Source organism: Oncorhynchus nerka, linkage group LG8 (assembly GCF_034236695.1).
Source record: "Oncorhynchus nerka isolate Pitt River linkage group LG8, Oner_Uvic_2.0, whole genome shotgun sequence".
Lineage (NCBI taxonomy): Eukaryota > Metazoa > Chordata > Actinopteri > Salmoniformes > Salmonidae > Oncorhynchus > Oncorhynchus nerka.
The window spans coordinates 15,585,319-15,603,831 of NC_088403.1; the positions used below are offsets into that span (position 1 = coordinate 15,585,319).

Sequence of the window (18,513 nt, forward strand, 5' to 3'; positions counted from 1 at the left end):
TAATGTGCATTAATGTACAGATGGGTAATGTGTATTATTGTACAGATGGCTATTGTGCATTATTGTACAGATGGGTATTGTGCATTATTGTACAGATGGGTAATGTGTTATATTGTACAGATGGGTAATGTGCATTAATTAATGTACAGATGGGTATTGTGCATTAATGTACAGATGGGTAATGTGTATTATTGTACAGATGGGTAATGTGCATTAATGTACAGATGGGTGTTGTGTATTATTGTACAGATTGGTAATGTGTATTATTGTACAGATGGGTATTGTGCATTATTGTACAGATGGGTAATGTGCATTAATGTACAGATGGGTAATGTGTATTATTGTACAGATGGGTATTGTGCATTATTGTACAGATGGGTAATGTGTTATATTGTACAGATGGGTATTGTGCATTAATGTACAGATGGGTCTTGTGCATTAATGTACAGATGGGTATGTGTATCATTGTACAGATGGGTAATGTGCATTATTGTACAGATGGGTAATGTGTTATATTGTACAGATGGGTAATGTGCATTAATGTACAGATGGGTAATGTGCATTAATGTACATATGGGTCATGTGTATTATTGTACAGATGGCTATGGTGCATTATTGTACAGATGGGTAATGTGCATTATTGTACAGATGGGTATGTGCATTATTTAATGTATGGGTAAGGGTTATTGTACAGATGGGTAATGTGCATTATTGTACAGATGGGTACAGATGGGTAATGGGTGTTATACAGATGGGTAATGTGTATTATTGTACAGATGGGTATGTGCATTATTGTACAGATGGGTAATTGTAATGTACAGATGGGTATGTGTATTATTGTACAGATGGGTCATTAATTGTACAGATGGGTAATGTGTATTATTGTACAGATGGGTAATGTGCATTAATGTACAGATGGGTATTGTGCATTAATGTACAGATGGGTAATGTGTATTATTGTACAGATGGGTATTGTGCATTATTGTACAGATGGGTTATTGTGTATTATTGTACAGATGGGTAATGTGCATTAATGTACAGATGGGTATTGTGCATTAATGTACAGATGGGTAATGTGTATTATTGTACAGATGGGTATTGTGCATTGTTGTACAGATCGGTAATGTGCATTATTGTACAGATGGGTCTTGTGCATTGATGTACAGATGGGTGTTGTGCATTGTTGTACAGATGGGTAATGTGCATTATTGTATACGTGTCTTGAATTTCTTTACAAATTCCAGGTGCCTTAGTGCTTTAGAGCTGTAATGATAGAAAGTAACTATTGGACAATAAGGTGAGACCAAAGGAGGATATAGGTGAGTTTTACTACAACTACTGCATCCTATATGGAAGATTGACCTGAATGTTAACTAATTATTCTGACACAGTTGACTCTGTGTCATGCAGGTGATGGAAAGTTTCAGCCAATTAATTACAATTAGCCATTGATCAGTGGGCTGCAATGATCATGCTCCCATGAAGATTTCTTCCTTGAGGGAGTTGTTCCTAGCCACTGTGCTTCTGGGTCTTTTATATATATATACAGTGGGGCAAAAAAGTATTTAGTCAGCCACCAATTGTGCACGTTCTCCCACTTAAAAAGATGAGAGAGGCCTGTAATTTTCATCATAGGTACACTTCAACTATGACAGACAAAATGAGAAAGAAATATCCAGAAAATCACATTGTAGGATTTTTAGTAATTTATTTGCAAATTATGGAGGTTGTCTATGAAGACTATCTGCTGAGACAATGTGGTAAATAGCATACCAGAAGTGTCACACGATTTCTGTTTTTTTAATGTGTCAAAACATTTTGAAACGTTTTTCGTTGCATGCACTAATGAACACTACCCATGAGTTTTAAAGATAAAATGTTCTCAACTTAATGGACTGAAACAGGGAGGGACAACCTGGACTTGTTCAATAGGAAACTCTGATTTCCGTTTTCCGTGTCAAAACAGTTTGAAACATTTTCTGTTGTATACCGTAATGAACACTACCCAGGAATTGTAAAGATCAAATTTACTTAACTCAATAACATGATATACAATACACTTGAATAAAGCTCTACTTTGTCACTTTGAAATAATAAATAGACTTATTAAACACTGAAGGGGTCCTGGTATTTATTTACTTTTATTTAACCTTTATTTAACTAGGCAAGTCTCCAACACTTCTCTGATTCTCTACAATTGATTAATGGGCACCAGTAATGATTTGTATCATACAAATAAATTATTTGGTCGGTGCTTATTTTTGTCCTGTTTCAGGAAATGTGTTTTATTTTTCAAATTCAAACGCCCCCTGAGACACCCTCGGATAATGGTGTCACAGCCAGCCATCAGGGATAAATGTCTTGCACAAGGGCACCGATTGATTCCCCTCCCCCCCCTTGTTTGCTCCACTAGTGACCTTTCAGTCACTGTCCCAACGCTCTAACCGCTAGGCTACCTGCCGTGGGTATTGGCATCAATGGCATTCACTGAAAGTGAATATCCACATCAGGAGCCCCTTGTCTTGGGGCCATGGCAGTTTTTATCATGATCATGAGTCATGATGCTACCAACTGTGCACAACATAAAACATAAATGTCAGAGTAAAGTGTATGCTCCAAGGGATCATTCTATTAATACTAAAGAGCTATGATCCTCTTCTTAAACATAAGGAAGCTGGATCACTTGACAACAACTACAGTCAGGTACAACCATAGAGATGATATAATTCCCCTCAGGTGTTGCTATGTTATTCAGGAACATGTCAAGACCTGACCCTCAGAGCCTACCTTCTATTGACCCTGTTGACTCATCAGTAGGAAAGATTTGTTTCTCTTTTGGTCCATTCAACAACAGAGCGATACGATCCTTGTTTCAGCAGGATGTTGTATCTATACCTTATGTCATGCCTTACTGGAATGGATTTATTGATAATATCTGTTGGAAAAAAGTTTGGATGTTGCCACAAACATACCTACTTGTTAACAAAATTAAGGAAGTTTCCTTTAAAATTATTCATAAATACTATCCTGCCAACCACTATATGAAGAAGTTTAAGGAAAACATCAACTCAAATTGCTCCTTTTGTAATGACCACCCAGAAACAGTTGTGCATCTTTTTTGGCATTGTATGCATGTAAGAAAACTGTGGCAAGACATCAGTAGGTTTATAATTGAACACATTTATGAAGATTTTACACTATTGTGGAGAGATGTACTGTTTGGATTCTTTACATACAATAGAAATAAGCGGAATCATTTTTATGTAATTAATTTCATTATTCTTTTGGCCAAATTTCATATACACAAATGTAAATTTACAAACAGAAAACCACATTTTCGTATCCTACAAAAAGAAATTGAACTGTATTTTAAGACGGTTAAATGCTCTACTAACAAAAAAGCTGTTAGAATTGTAAGTATATGCATGTCCCTTAAGGTCCTTGTGTAATTGTAATGTGAAATTGTACCCCCTAGCTCGATTGTCCATTGTTTGTAATCTATGTATGCTTGTGTTCCCTCATGTGCTTTATGTATTGATTTGTTGTTAATAAAAAAAAAAAAAAAAAAGAAAAAAAAAGAGATGATATAATTCATGAATTATAGGATCTCTATGGGTGCAATAGTCAGAAATATTCATATACAATATCTGTTGTTGGAGCTAAAACACTCAAAACAATTATTGAGTAATAACTATTGAAGGCACAACCATCTGTTATGCTGTATTGCGCAACAGGCGTTGTAAAGTGTTTAGTATTTTAGTATCTTGACCGGCCCCTCCCATAGGCTTAACGTTACCCTGGTTACGTGATGACGCAAGATGTATATGAGCGCAAGCGGCGGGATGGTTCTCTCTTTTACTCTTTTGCTTTGGGACCGCTTCACTGCGTAGATTCACCTAGTCAAGCCGCCAGCTAAAGGTAAGAGAATGACTTGAAATCACTTTAGCTTGGTCTTTAGCAATACAACAAAGTGGCGCATATATATATATATATTGTACTCCTAGATGGGTACGAATGTGGGGTTGTTCTTATCGTCTTGAACTAAATATTTGCGTGGATGTAGTCTGGAAGAATAGGACGGTAGCTTGCCAGCTAACTAAGTCGGATGGCTAGTAGCAGCATTTGAGGGACTAGAGGCTCCACCATGATGCGTTAGCTAGCCAACGTTACATGCACGATGACGAAAATGGCTAATGTCCGCCCTTTCGAGACGTTGTATTGTAAATACAAACGCCATAACGTTCGTGACAAATCATCAGAATTTGCATCATTCAGTTATTGGTTTTATCGGATGTCGTGTCTTTTTAATTTAGACTTGACCTTATTTATTGACTAGTCTTATGGAGGGTAGTTAAGTGATGGGAGGGAGATGTGGTGGGTACAAGTTTTTGTCTGATCACTGTTCGAGCTATACCGCTAACTAGCAGGCTACACACTGTTAGGGTTGCGTAAATTCAAATCTGGTATCAGGATAAATATAACAATGAGTCACCGATTTTATACTAGAACAGGGAACTGACTAGACGTATGTAAAACGGTATTCTTTATACTGTGATACAGTTCCAACACGTCTGTTGGCCTATCACAGTAGAAGCTGGGCGTGGTTTAAACTTGCCCAGCCTATTGCAGGCGGGTCCTTGGAGTCCTCCCTCCGTCGATGTATAGATCCTAACTGTTCTGTTATCTCAGCCTAGATAGAACAGTTGCTCAGTTCCTGCTATTGTGTTGTTCAGTATTTTTCCATCTCAGTTAAACCTCGTGATGACCACCCTCCCTATCACAACTTTGTAAGATACAGCAAGTCACACCATGTGCTCAATATTGTTACATACAAACACAAGGACAAAGCATCTGCTGGGCTGTTATCTACCGTTTTGCAACATGCAGGTCACACCATGTTACTCAGTTCTTGTCACACACAATCAGGCAAGGAGCAAGCAGTTGTTTAATCTCATAATGATGCTCCAGTGTACAAATGCAGACACCTCACACAACCAACATCATATATATCTAATGGCTATAATGTAAAATACAGGATCCAACAACACTAAAATGGGACTGCGTATGTCTCCGTCTTTTCACCTGACTTTTGACATGTTTGTAGTTGGCTGGCTAATTTCGATAGCCACATAGCTAGCTAACGGTTCTCTTATTTTGGTCTGTAATATTATTTGAGGGTTCCAATATTTGCCCAGCTGGTGGTTCTGCCCCTGAACAAGACAGTTAACCCACTGTTCCAAGGCAGTCTTTGGAGCGGACTGGGATTTAGCAGAATCCTCTGACTAAAGAGCTGCAGCCTGTTCCAGGGATGCAGATGGAGCTGAGAAAATGGGGGTGGGGTCAAACTGGGATGCTCACACATGCAGACGGTGTGACCAAACTGCTGTCTTGCGTAAATAATGCGCTGGCTTGGCACCTCAGCCCCTAGTCCATTATCTTGGTTTAAACACATGACTGTTCTGGGCTTTTTGTTAAATGTTTTGCTCTGGCCTCCTGGCTGTTGGCTTTACAGGGACTGACTGTTTTCCTCCCCCTCTCTCCCTCCAGCGAAGTGACATAGTTAAAGCAGCCTATGAGCCCACAGAGGAGGAGTGTGAGTGGAAGGCTGATGAGGAGGAAGAGTTGACAGTAAGTAAGCAGGTACAGGTGACTCCATGCCTGCATGTCTTATCTAACCTGGGGACTTCTACTGTCTGGTGCTAACCTGGGGACCTCTACTGTCTGGTGCCTCAGCAGGTCTTATTAATCTAACCTGGGGACCTCTACTGTCTGGTGCCTCAGCAGGTCTTATTAATCTAACCTGGGGACCTCTACTGTCTGGTGCCTCAGCAGGTCTTATTAATCTAACCTGGGGACCTCTACTGTCTGGTGCCTCAGCAGGTCTTATTAATCTAACCTGGGGACCTCTACTGTCTGGTGCCTCAGCAGGTCTTATTAATCTAACCTGGGGACCTCTACTGTGTGGTGCCTCAGCAGGTCTTATTAATCTAACCTGGGGACCTCTACTGTCTGGTGCCTCAGCAGGTCTTATTAATCTAACCTGGGGACCTCTACTGTCTGGTGCCTCAGCAGGTCTTATTAATCTAACCTGGGGACCTCTACTGTCTGGTGCCTCAGCAGGTCTTATTAATCTAACCTGGGGACCTCTACTGTCTGGTGCCTCAGCAGGTCTTATTAATCTAACCTGGGGACCTCTACTGTCTGGTGCCTCAGCAGGTCTTATTAATCTAACCTGGGGACCTCTACTGTCTGGTGCCTCAGCAGGTCTTATTAATCTAACCTGGAGACATCTACTGTCTGGTCATGATGACAGGACCAGGAGGGTGTACCCATGATTGACTTATTGGGTTCTGACTGTTTTGGTTCCAGTAATGGTGGATGTGCTAGATGTGCATTATATATAGACTATTTAGAGGTTTTAACCAGGGACTCGTATCTTTTCTGTTTATAGGCATCTGTGAAATGGTGCATTAAATCCCCTTTTTTGTTGATCTTCCTCCTGCCTGTTTTTTCCAGGAGGAGATGAAGGAGAAGGCCAAGGTGGAAGAGGAGAAGAAGGATGAGGAGAAGGAGGACCCCAAAGGCGTTCCCGAGTTCTGGCTAACGGTTTTCAAGAACGTTGACTTGCTTAGCGACATCGTGCAGGTAGGCGGGCAGAGTGTTGGAGGGAGTGGAGGACTGTCAGCAGGAAAAGAGACTAGAGAGCAGTAGAGGAAAGTAGGTCAGCTGCTGCTGCTCCCTAAAGATGAGGCTTCATCACCACCTGCAGGCTTGATGAGGCAATTTCACCCCTAAAAATAGATGGTGTATACATACAGCACACTTGTAGTCCTGGACAAGCCCTCAATGAGTTGAAGCAGGTGACTTTGTCCCGGGCTACAGCAAGAAGGTGATGTTTTGGGGGGGGGGATTGGGAAACACTGATTTTAATTGCGCTCTTATCAGAGCGACCAGTACAACGATAAGGTGTTTCTGTCTAGATACCATACCAATGTTCAAGCTGCTGTTCATGTTTTACAGGAACATGATGAACCCATCCTCAAGCAATTACAAGATATCAAAGTCAAATTCTTTGACCCTGGCCAGCCCAAGGTAGGTCTGTGCACCGCACTGCTCTGCTGATGCAATTCTCTACTGTTCTATCGAGGTATTGAAAGCCAATGAATCTTGGGTATTCCCACTGTTCCCAATATTCAACTATTTCTTGCTCTTTTTCTCCAGAGCTTTTCTTTAGAATTCAACTTTAAGCCCAATGAGTTCTTCACAAACACTTTGTTGACAAAAACCTACACGATGAGGTCTGAGCCTGATGAGAACCACCCCTTCGATGGGCCTGAGATCATGGGCTGCACAGGGTAAGACGCTCTGTCAAACTGCTCCTTGTCGTCCCATAGAGATCCTATTCCATTAGGATTCTTAATCCTATGGCGCATCCTTAGTAAACCCCCTAGTTGCTCATCGTAGCCTCTGGGACAAGGAAGGATGCTAGATCAAACTAGAGATCCAAAGCTGAGAGTCTTGTCCGTGTCTCTTGGTTATTTCAGCTCTGGGACAGTCATTGCAGGCACTAATGCTGTTTGTTTCATGAGGAGTGTAAGGGTCATGTCAGTAGATGGAGTTTATTAAAAATTCTCTCCTTTTAAATTAATATATGATACTCCGGTTTATGCTTCTGTTGTCTGCTTGTTTGGTCAGTTACAACAGACTGCCTTCTTTTTTAACACCAAGACATGGGTGAGGAATGACCCGGTTTGTCAAAAGAAGTGGTCCTTTCTAACAGTGCAGCATGTTGACGGGGTTCTATTAAAACCTTTGGCTAATCTTAACCTTTAGGGCTCAAAGCAACATCTACACTGTAGTCATTGGTTGGCGTGTTTAGTCCTGCGTCTGGTCTCCTGGTAACCCTGGTGTCCACCGCTCTCGCCCCACAGTTGTACGATCGACTGGATGAAGGGCAAGAACATCACCCTGCAGACGATCAAGATGAAGCAGAGGCACAAGGGGCGTGGCACAGTCAGGACGGTCACCAAGACAGTCCTCGACGACTCTTTCTTCAACTTCTTCAACCCGCCTGATGTCCCTGAAAGTGGAGATATGGTAAGTAAATGCTTTCCGTAGTCTACTGCAGTGCTTGAAGTGGACTGAAGTGAGGTCAGGTATTTATTTTTGTTGCCGTAACTCAGTATTTCTCTTTATGCAATATAATTTTGCCGGAACTCGAGCAGTAGAACATTTTGGCTGTGTTCCAATTCAACCACTGGTGCAGTGTGGTCTTTCGAATAAAGTTGGTGTGGCCGAATGGTGAGTCTCATAGCTCTGACTGACGTGCCGGTGACTCTTGCCCCTCCAGGACGAGGACACAGAGGCTATCCTCGCCGCTGACTTTGAGGTCGGCCAATTAATCTGCGAGCATATCGTCCCCAGGGCTGTGCTGTACTTCACGGGGGAGGCCATCGAGGATGACGACGATGATGATGTGAGTACCCACCACAGCCTGTGTGTAATGTCCTCATCCCTGTCCTAGACCTCTGAACCAAGCCACTGGCCTTCACATGTGTTCCCCTAACACTGGTGTCCCCTCTTGTTGCAGTACGATGAGGAGGGAGAGGAGGCTGATGACGAGGTAAGGCCTTAGCTAGCTAGGTCTCTTCACCATGGCTAAGGTCTCTTCACCTGGTCCTCACTGTTATTGACCTTAGCCATGGTCCTCACTAAGCCACTCCTGTTATTGACCTTAGCCATGGTCCTCACTAAGCCACTCCTGTTATTGACCTTAGCCATGGTCCTCACTAAGCCACTCCTGTTATTGACCTTAGCCATGGTCCTCACTAACCCACTCCTGTTATTGTCCTTAGCCATGGTCCTCACTAACCCACTCCTGTTATTGACCTTAGCCATGGTCCTCACTAACCCACTCCTGTTATTGACCTTAGCTAGTTTTTCTGTCTCAGTGTTTAACCGTTTCCTCTTGTTCTCCTAGGAGGGTGAGGAGGAGGAGAATGACCCTGACTATGACCTCAAGGTGGGTAGGAGAGCTTACTGTTGATGTCATGACATAATGTGAGACCAATGATCAGAAGTATCAGATTTCAACATACAGAATTGAATGTGTACCGCTACTCCAAATGCATCATGAACACCAGCCGCCATGATGGATTTTTCTGTCTATATACTACTGCATCCCATGTCGCCTCAGAACACACAGCCTTCGGAACCGTTTCCCTGTCCCCTTGCCTCTAGTGTAAGGGCTGGATTTCCAGACACACATTAAGCCTTGTCCTGGACTATAACGCAGTCTACATTTGTGTTTTGGTACACCAAAGTACATTTTATTTCCAGTGGCACGCTGCATTGGCCTTGCAGCACTGTTGCAGTGCTTTCTGTGTGTTGGATACGTTGGATTTGTGGAATGTATGTTAGATGGCTTGACAGAACTGGTAGCAGAAGGTGAATGTTGAACTTTTGTTACACATCAAAATGATGCTGCTTAACATTTTGCTCAATGACTCTATCGGTGTGATCGAGGCGTTAGTCCAGGACTCGTCTCATTCTGTGTCCTGGAAACTTCTAGAATGAGAGTGATAGTAAAGAGTGGTATTTCGAAATGGTCTCAAAATATCACTTCAAGAACTTAATCAAATACCCTTTTGTGAGCGTCTGGTCATGGGGAATGTGTTTTCCCACGTTTTCTTTTCAATGGAATGCCTTGAAAGCATGTTTCTACATCCTTGCTAAACTGAGACTGCATGGAAATTGGAATCGGATACTAAATCTATTCAGGTTTTGACTTTTAGTTTCATAGCTCTGCATGCCAAAGCTTTATTTGATTTTGTTTGGGTGAATGGGAACAGTACTTCTCTTTGCTGTATAAAGCCTCTTGAATTCTGTATTCTGCCTATTTTTTGCCTTTAATTCATTAATGTTCATCTCCAATCACTTGGCACCTTTTGTCAGCTATACTCTTTAAATGTTTCCTCACTAGGTTTAAGTGATGTCTGTAGAAAATAACCCTCTCCTGGTAGGTACAGCTTGTGAATTGTCAGCTTACCGCACCCCGCCTCCCTCCTGCACCTTTTCATTTTGACACCTCCATTCCTCAATCTCCTTGCACCCCCCCTTCCACCTGCACTTACAACTAACATAGTGGCTTTTTTCTTTTTCCCTTTAACTGTAGTGGGTGATGCGTTTGAGTTCTCTTCTGTATGTTGAAGCTAGTTAAACTTTCCTCCAATTTGACCCTATTTGTCTTTGTACAAAATATTTTGTGACACCAATATTTACATTTGTTTGGAGAAGAATAGATCGTTTGCCACACCTGTTTTGTGGATTTTTATGTTTTTGAGTCTTAAGCCATCGCTCTGTTCATTCTCTCATTCTTCACTTTCGTCCTCCAGAGACTGTAGTCTACATCTGGAAGGATGCTTGTTAATTGTCTTTCTCCCATTGGACATGCCTGAATTGTCTGCGTGGGGTGAATCCAAACTTCTACTTCAGTTGTATTTTCACTTGGTCTCCCACTGACATCGATGCACGACTAAGTGAAAGTTTGACTAGAGTTGAAGTTCAGCTTCACCCCTCTGTCCTGGAGAGCTGTTGACCCCTGTAGGTCTGTTTATGGCCCTCTCCCTGCATTGCTGCCAATAGACTTCATTAGTTGTCCTCCCCTGTGAAAGAAAGGCGTCTGTAGGACATCAGTGGTGCATCCCCCCCCCCCTATCACTGTTATGAGCACTACGGGTTAGTGCATCTACACTATGGAGGTTCTATGCAGCAGTAGTGAAGGCTCTCAAAGTAGTTATTATACATTTTAAAGTTTAATATTTAAATGTTGAATATTCACCTCCACATTCCCATCTCCATTGGTGTCTTGGACCTTGAATTTGGGTGGTATGGGTAGTACCCCCCCAACACTGGTCTGATACCAACGCACATTGCCTTTTCTCCAGTGGCATACTTTAAGAACATACTAGTATGGATTGTTATTGGGTCACTGTTCAGGAATCTCTAGCCTAAGTTCCAGGATGACATTGCCCTATACCCTGTCAATGTTTGTCTCAAATGGACGTAGAAAAATGTCTGAAGCATAAACGTGTGTGTGTGTGAGGGTGATTAGTGTGTTATGTTCGGATCTCAGTTCAGCTCTAACGTCCTCTCTTTTGGTCTCTTGCAGAAGGATGCAAATCCCCCAGCTGAGTGCAAGCAGCAGTGAAGGCTGTGGCTTTGAGGATCAACTGCACTGTAACAGCTTCTCAAATAAAACACTTACTTACGCCTTATAATGTTTTGTATTTTTCTTGGTAGAAATAAAAAATAAAGGGTTTCAAGATTTTTGTTACAAAAACCTCCTAATATAATGTGAGCAGTGGCTCGATATGCATAGTATTTTACTAGACCCCCCCCCCTGTACAAATAGTTAGAATGCCACAAACTCCCTGAAAGCATGATCTTGTTTCTCTCACTGCTAAACTAGTTTGGGTTCTTGTGAAGTTTTTGTTGTATTGCTCTTGGACAACAGCTGTGGTTAGACTGCATTGAGGCAGGTGATGAGAAAGCCAACCTATTCCTTTTCCCTCGCGCTACCAAAGTTACCGGTCAGTTCAGGTTGTGAGTTGGAATTCGTTGTCATTGTATTAGTGGGCTGGGCCTCGAGCACGGTCAGAGCAAAACACTGCATTTAGTCATGGCTAATGAAAAGCTTTGAATCGCTGTGCACATTCGGTCACTCAAGCATGCCATTTAGAGCAGGGAAAGTGGTTATTGGCCACTTGTTTGGGCTGAATCAAGTTGTCAATTTAAAACATTCCAGTTTGCAGACTGACAGGCATTGGATGTTTTGAATGCTCTCTTGGGATGAATATTACCTCGACTACATGGTCTGATTTGTTAAAGAAACAGAACCATGTGTTAGCTGCTAAATTTAATGAGCCGAGTCTGCAACTTATTGGTTTCTATAAAATACTTACTGTTCTTTCTGAATTTTAATTTGCGTTAAGGGAATGTTTTTCCTCCAACACGCAGCTTGGTCTTGTCCAGTCACTCAACATTCCAGATGATTTGATGAGGGACAGTTCCAAGGTTTCGCCAGCAGGGGGCACCCCATGCCCAATATGCTTCAGGCTCTTGTTAGGCCTACAGTTTACTTGTCTTTTTCTATAGCACTTTGTACTACTTAGTCATGTATCAGTGGTGTCCTCTGTGGTTGGCTGTCGGTCCAGTAGCCCTTGTGCAAAGCGAAGTGAGCAGTACTTTGGAGGTGGCCGTGTCATACAGCGCCCTGACGATGCCCCATGGGCTTTATCCTGCGCCATGAAACATTTCCCTGTAATACATGATTCTCCCAAGTGCATTACTCTTTAATTTGGGAATCCCACTTGACTTATGTACTCTGATAGCAATAGGTTCGCAACGGGTTCCCTTCGGAGGAAGAAAACGACCAAATTCAGGCTTATGTTGGCATGTGGTTGTGGCTTTTGAGCCTTGTAACTCTCGAGGTTAAGCTCGTGCCGGTCTGGTCCCTGAGCATATGGCTAATTTATCACTGTGAAGGAAAGGTGGCAAAGAGTTCTGGTAGAAGTCCTGTCTGACTGCCCTCTGTAGCCAACCCCACCCAGCAGGTCACACTGAAGCATATAAGAGCAATACTTAGTCAGGGAATGGAAATAAAAGGAAGTAGCTTAAACCCACCCACCTTTTCCTTTAGTGGAAACAGTCATGTCGGTGTATGTTGGGTGGTGGTGCACTCGCTGCTGCCTCTAGTGGAGCTCTAGAGTACTGCTGCAGTCAGTAGATTACGTCTGGACTGTTCTAGGGACGACTGGATTCTGACTCCTTGAGCAGCTGTTGTCAAAGCTAAATGCTATGCTACAAATACTAAATGTACTCAATAACTGTATGTATATTCATGAATAAATTGGTTAAACGTGTTTTGCGTTTGTTCCTTGTGTCTGCAGTGTCTCCAACATGAGCTGCTTGATATTTAAACACTGAGCTCTAACATTTGTGTAGCTCATTGAGGTGACCAGTTCATTTGTCATATGTACAGACTACAGTAGGTGTAGTGGACTGATGCTTACAAGTTCTCTATTAAATCTATTAAAATTTGACCGTTGGTACACTGGAAACTGAGTGAAGAACCCAGCAGCGTTGCAGTTGACACTCAAACTAGTGCACCTACTACCATAGCCCGTTGAAAGGCAGTTAAATATTTTGTCTTACACATTCACACAATGTCTCAAGGCTTAATCTTTTTACCCGTGTCCCCCCCTTAATCTACACTGATTTAAGTGACATCAATAAGGGATCATAGCTTTTATCTGGTCAGTCTGTCATGGAAAGAGCAGGTGTTAATGTTTCATATACTCTGTATATTGAACAAAAATAGAAAAGCAACAATTCTACAGAGTTCATAGGAAATCAGTAAATTGAAATAGTCATTAGGCCCTAATCTATGGATCTCACATGACTGGGCAACGGTGCAGCCATGGGAGGGCCTGGGGGGTGGGGGGTGTATTGGACCACCCACTGGTGAGACAATCTGAGTTCTCCCCCACAAAGGGGATTTATTACAGACATAAATACTCCTCAGCACCCCTTTCCCTCAGACGATCCCGCAGGTGAAGAAGCCGGATGTGCAGGTCCTGGGCTGATGTGGTTACACAACGTCTGTGAGGCCAGTTGGACGTACTGCCAAATTCTGTAAAATGACAACGGAGGCGGCTTATGGTAGAGAAATGGACATTCAGTTCTCTGGCAACAGCTCTGTTGGACATTCATGCAGTCAGCATGACAATTGCACGCTCCCTCAACTTGAGGCATCTGTGGCTGTGTGACAGAACTGCACATTTGGGGGCCTTTTATTGCCCCAGCACAAGGTGCTGATCATGCCGTTTAATCAGCTTCTTGATATGCTACACCTGTCAGGTGGATTTATTTTCTTGGCAAAGGAGAAATGTTCATTAGCAGGGATGTAAACAAATTTGTTCACAACATTTGAGAGAAATCAGCGTTTTGTGAGTATGGAACATTTCTGGGTTATTTTTGTATTCTGCCCATTTATTGTTTTCTCGTGGAGAGGTGAGAGCCAAGCGTTCTACAGATTGTTTTCTCGTGGATAGGTGAGAGCCAAGCGTTCTACAGATTGTTTTCTCGTGGAGAGGTGAGAGCCAAGCGTTCTACAGATTGTTTTCTCGTGGAGAGGTGAGAGCCAAGTGTTCTACAGATTGTTTTCTCGTGGAGAGGTGAGAGCCAAGCATTCTACAGATTGTATTCTCATGGAGAGGTGAGAGCCAAGCGTTCTACAGATTGTATTCTCGTGGAGAGGTGAGAGCCAAGCGTTCTACAGATTGTTTTCTCGTGGAGAGGTGAGAGCCAAGCTTTCTACAGATTGTATTCTCGTGGAGAGGTGAGAGCCAAGCGTTCTACAGATTGTTTTCTCGTGGAGAGGTGAGAGCCAAGCGTTCTACAGATTGTATTCTCGTGGAGAGGTGAGAGCCAAGCGTTCTACAGATTGTATTCTCGTGGAGAGGTGAGAGCCAAGCGTTCTACAGATTGTTTTCTCGTGGAGAGGTGAGAGCCAAGCGTTCTACAGATTGTATTCTCGTTGAGAGGTGAGAACCAAGCTTTCTACAGATTGTTTTCTCGTGGAGAGGTGAGAGCCAAGTATTCTACAGATTGTTTTCTCGTGGAGAGTTGAGAGCCAAGCTTTCTACAGATTATTTTCTCGTGGAGAGGTGAGAGCCAAGCTTTCTACAGATTGTTTTCTCGTGGAGAGGTGAGAGCCAAGTGTTCTACAGATTGTATTCTCGTGGAGAGGTGAGAGCCAAGCGTTCTACAGATTGTTTTCTCGTGGAGAGGTGAGAGCCAAGCTTTCTACAGATTTTATTCTCGTGGAGAGGTGAGAACCAAGCTTTCTACAGATTGTTTTCTCGTAGATAGGTGAGAGCCAAGCGTTCTACAGATTGTTTTCTCGTGGAGAGGTGAGAGCCAAGCTTTCTACATATTGTTTTCTCGTGGAGAGGTGAGAGCCAAGCGTTCTACAGATTGTTTTCTCGTGGAGAGGTGAGAGCCAAGCGTTCTACAGATTGTTTTCTCGTGGAGAGGTGAGAGCCAAGCTTTCTACAGATTGTATTCTCGTGGAGAGGTGAGAGCCAAGCGTTCTACAGATTGTTTTCTCGTGGAGAGGTGAGAGCCAAGCGTTCTACAGATTGTATTCTCGTGGAGAGGTGAGAGCCAAGCGTTCTACAGATTGTATTCTCGTGGAGAGGTGAGAGCCAAGCGTTCTACAGATTGTTTTCTCGTGGAGAGGTGAGAGCCAAGCGTTCTACAGATTGTATTCTCGTTGAGAGGTGAGAACCAAGCTTTCTACAGATTGTTTTCTCGTGGAGAGGTGAGAGCCAAGTATTCTACAGATTGTTTTCTCGTGGAGAGTTGAGAGCCAAGCTTTCTACAGATTATTTTCTCGTGGAGAGGTGAGAGCCAAGCTTTCTACAGATTGTTTTCTCGTGGAGAGGTGAGAGCCAAGTGTTCTACAGATTGTATTCTCGTGGAGAGGTGAGAGCCAAGCGTTCTACAGATTGTTTTCTCGTGGAGAGGTGAGAGCCAAGCTTTCTACAGATTTTATTCTCGTGGAGAGGTGAGAACCAAGCTTTCTACAGATTGTTTTCTCGTAGATAGGTGAGAGCCAAGCGTTCTACAGATTGTTTTCTCGTGGAGAGGTGAGAGCCAAGCGTTCTACATATTGTTTTCTCGTGGAGAGGTGAGAGCCAAGCGTTCTACAGATTGTTTTCTCGTGGAGAGGTGAGAGCCAAGCGTTCTACAGATTGTTTTCTCGTGGAGAGGTGAGAGCCAAGCGTTCTACAGATTGTTTTCTCGTGGAGAGGTGAGAGCCAAGCGTTCTACAGATTGTTTTCTCGTGGAGAGGTGAGAGCCAAGCGTTCTACAGATTGTTTTCTCGTGGAGAGGTGAGAGCCAAGCGTTCTACAGATTGTTTTCTCGTGGAGAGGTGAGAGCCAAGCGTTCTACAGATTGTTTTCTCGTGGAGAGGTGAGAGCCAAGCGTTCTACAGATTGTTTTCTCGTGGAGAGGTGAGAGCCAAGCGTTCTACAGATTGTTTTCTCGTGGAGAGGTGAGAGCCAAGCGTTCTACAGATTGTTTTCTCGTGGAGAGGTGAGAACCAAGCGTTCTACAGATTGTTTTCTCGTGGATAGGTGAGAGCCAAGTGTTCTACAGATTGTTTTCTCGTGGAGAGGTGAGAGCCAAGCTTTCTACAGATTGTATTCTCGTGGAGAGGTGAGAGCCAAGCGTTCTACATATTGTTTTCTCGTGGAGAGGTGAGAGCCAAGTGTTCTACAGATTGTTTTCTCGTGGAGAGGTGAGAGCCAAGCTTTCTACAGATTGTATTCTCATGGAGAGGTGAGAGCCAAGCGTTCTACAGATTGTATTCTCGTGGAGAGGTGAGAGCCAAGCGTTCTACAGATTGTTTTCTCGTGGAGAGGTGAGAGCCAAGCTTTCTACAGATTGTATTCTCGTGGAGAGGTGAGAGCCAAGCGTTCTACAGATTGTTTTCTCGTGGAGAGGTGAGAGCCAAGCGTTCTACAGATTGTATTCTCGTGGAGAGGTGAGAGCCAAGCGTTCTACAGATTGTATTCTCGTGGAGAGGTGAGAGCCAAGCGTTCTACAGATTGTTTTCTCGTGGAGAGGTGAGAGCCAAGCGTTCTACAGATTGTATTCTCGTTGAGAGGTGAGAACCAAGCTTTCTACAGATTGTTTTCTCGTGGAGAGGTGAGAGCCAAGTATTCTACAGATTGTTTTCTCGTGGAGAGTTGAGAGCCAAGCTTTCTACAGATTATTTTCTCGTGGAGAGGTGAGAGCCAAGCTTTCTACAGATTGTTTTCTCGTGGAGAGGTGAGAGCCAAGTGTTCTACAGATTGTATTCTCGTGGAGAGGTGAGAGCCAAGCGTTCTACAGATTGTTTTCTCGTGGAGAGGTGAGAGCCAAGCTTTCTACAGATTTTATTCTCGTGGAGAGGTGAGAACCAAGCTTTCTACAGATTGTTTTCTCGTAGATAGGTGAGAGCCAAGCGTTCTACAGATTGTTTTCTCGTGGAGAGGTGAGAGCCAAGCGTTCTACATATTGTTTTCTCGTGGAGAGGTGAGAGCCAAGCGTTCTACAGATTGTTTTCTCGTGGAGAGGTGAGAGCCAAGCGTTCTACAGATTGTTTTCTCGTGGAGAGGTGAGAGCCAAGCGTTCTACAGATTGTTTTCTCGTGGAGAGGTGAGAGCCAAGCGTTCTACAGATTGTTTTCTCGTGGAGAGGTGAGAGCCAAGCGTTCTACAGATTGTTTTCTCGTGGAGAGGTGAGAACCAAGCGTTCTACAGATTGTTTTCTCGTGGATAGGTGAGAGCCAAGTGTTCTACAGATTGTTTTCTCGTGGAGAGGTGAGAGCCAAGCTTTCTACAGATTGTATTCTCGTGGAGAGGTGAGAGCCAAGCGTTCTACATATTGTTTTCTCGTGGAGAGGTGAGAGCCAAGCGTTCTACAGATTGTTTTCTCGTGGAGAGGTGAGAGCCAAGCATTCTACAGATTGTTTTCTCGTGGAGAGGTGAGAGCCAAGCGTTCTACAGATTGTTTTCTCGTAGATAGGTGAGAGCCAAGCGTTCTACAGATTGTTTTCTCGTGGAGAGGTGAGAGCCAAGCGTTCTACAGATTGTTTTCTCGTGGAGAGGTGAGAGCCAAGCGTTCTACAGATTGTATTCTCGTGGAGAGGTGAGAGCCAAGCGTTCTACAGATTGTATTCTCGTGGAGAGGTGAGAGCCAAGCGTTCTACAGATTGTTTTCTCGTAGATAGGTGAGAGCCAAGTGTTCTACAGATTGTATTCTCGTGGAGAGGTGAGAGCCAAGCGTTCTACAGATTGTTTTCTCGTGGAGAGGTGAGAGCCAAGCTTTCTACAGATTGTATTCTCGTGGAGAGGTGAGAGCCAAGCGTTCTACAGATTGTATTCTCGTTGAGAGGTGAGAACCAAGCTTTCTACAGATTGTTTTCTCGTGGAGAGGTGAGAGCCAAGCTTTCTACAGATTTTATTCTCGTGGAGAGGTGAGAACCAAGCTTTCTACAGATTGTTTTCTCGTGGAGAGGTGAGAGCCAAGTGTTCTACAGATTGTTTTCTCGTGGAGAGTTGAGAGCCAAGCTTTCTACAGATTATTTTCTCGTGGAGAGGTGAGAGCCAAGCGTTCTACAGATTGTTTTCTCGTGGAGAGGTGAGAGCCAAGTGTTCTACAGATTGTATTCTCGTGGAGAGGTGAGAGCCAAGCGTTCTACAGATTGTTTTCTCGTGGAGAGGTGAGAGCCAAGCTTTCTACAGATTTTATTCTCGTGGAGAGGTGAGAACCAAGCTTTCTACAGATTGTTTTCTCGTAGATAGGTGAGAGCCAAGCGTTCTACAGATTGTTTTCTCGTGGAGAGGTGAGAGCCAAGCGTTCTACATATTGTTTTCTCGTGGAGAGGTGAGAGCCAAG

The 18,513-nt window shown here is 43.4% G+C and overlaps 1 protein-coding gene and 1 non-coding gene across 2 annotated transcripts in view; both read left to right on the forward strand.

The window, feature by feature from the left end:
* Positions 1-12,923, forward strand: part of LOC135572869 (nucleosome assembly protein 1-like 1) — a 35,283-nt gene extending 22,360 nt beyond the window's left edge. The window contains exons 8-10 of the mRNA XM_065021411.1: positions 8,591-8,623; positions 8,981-9,022; positions 11,171-12,923. Of these exons, the coding sequence (XP_064877483.1) occupies positions 8,591-8,623; positions 8,981-9,022; positions 11,171-11,209 (114 nt within the window). The 3' untranslated portion in view covers positions 11,210-12,923. The remainder of the gene's footprint in view (positions 1-8,590; positions 8,624-8,980; positions 9,023-11,170) is intronic.
* LOC135573051 (small nucleolar RNA SNORA14) lies at positions 7,428-7,557 on the forward strand. Its single transcript, XR_010464620.1, has one exon. It is a non-coding gene; the product is annotated as a small nucleolar RNA SNORA14 (small nucleolar RNA).
* Positions 12,924-18,513: the final 5,590 nt, after the last annotated feature.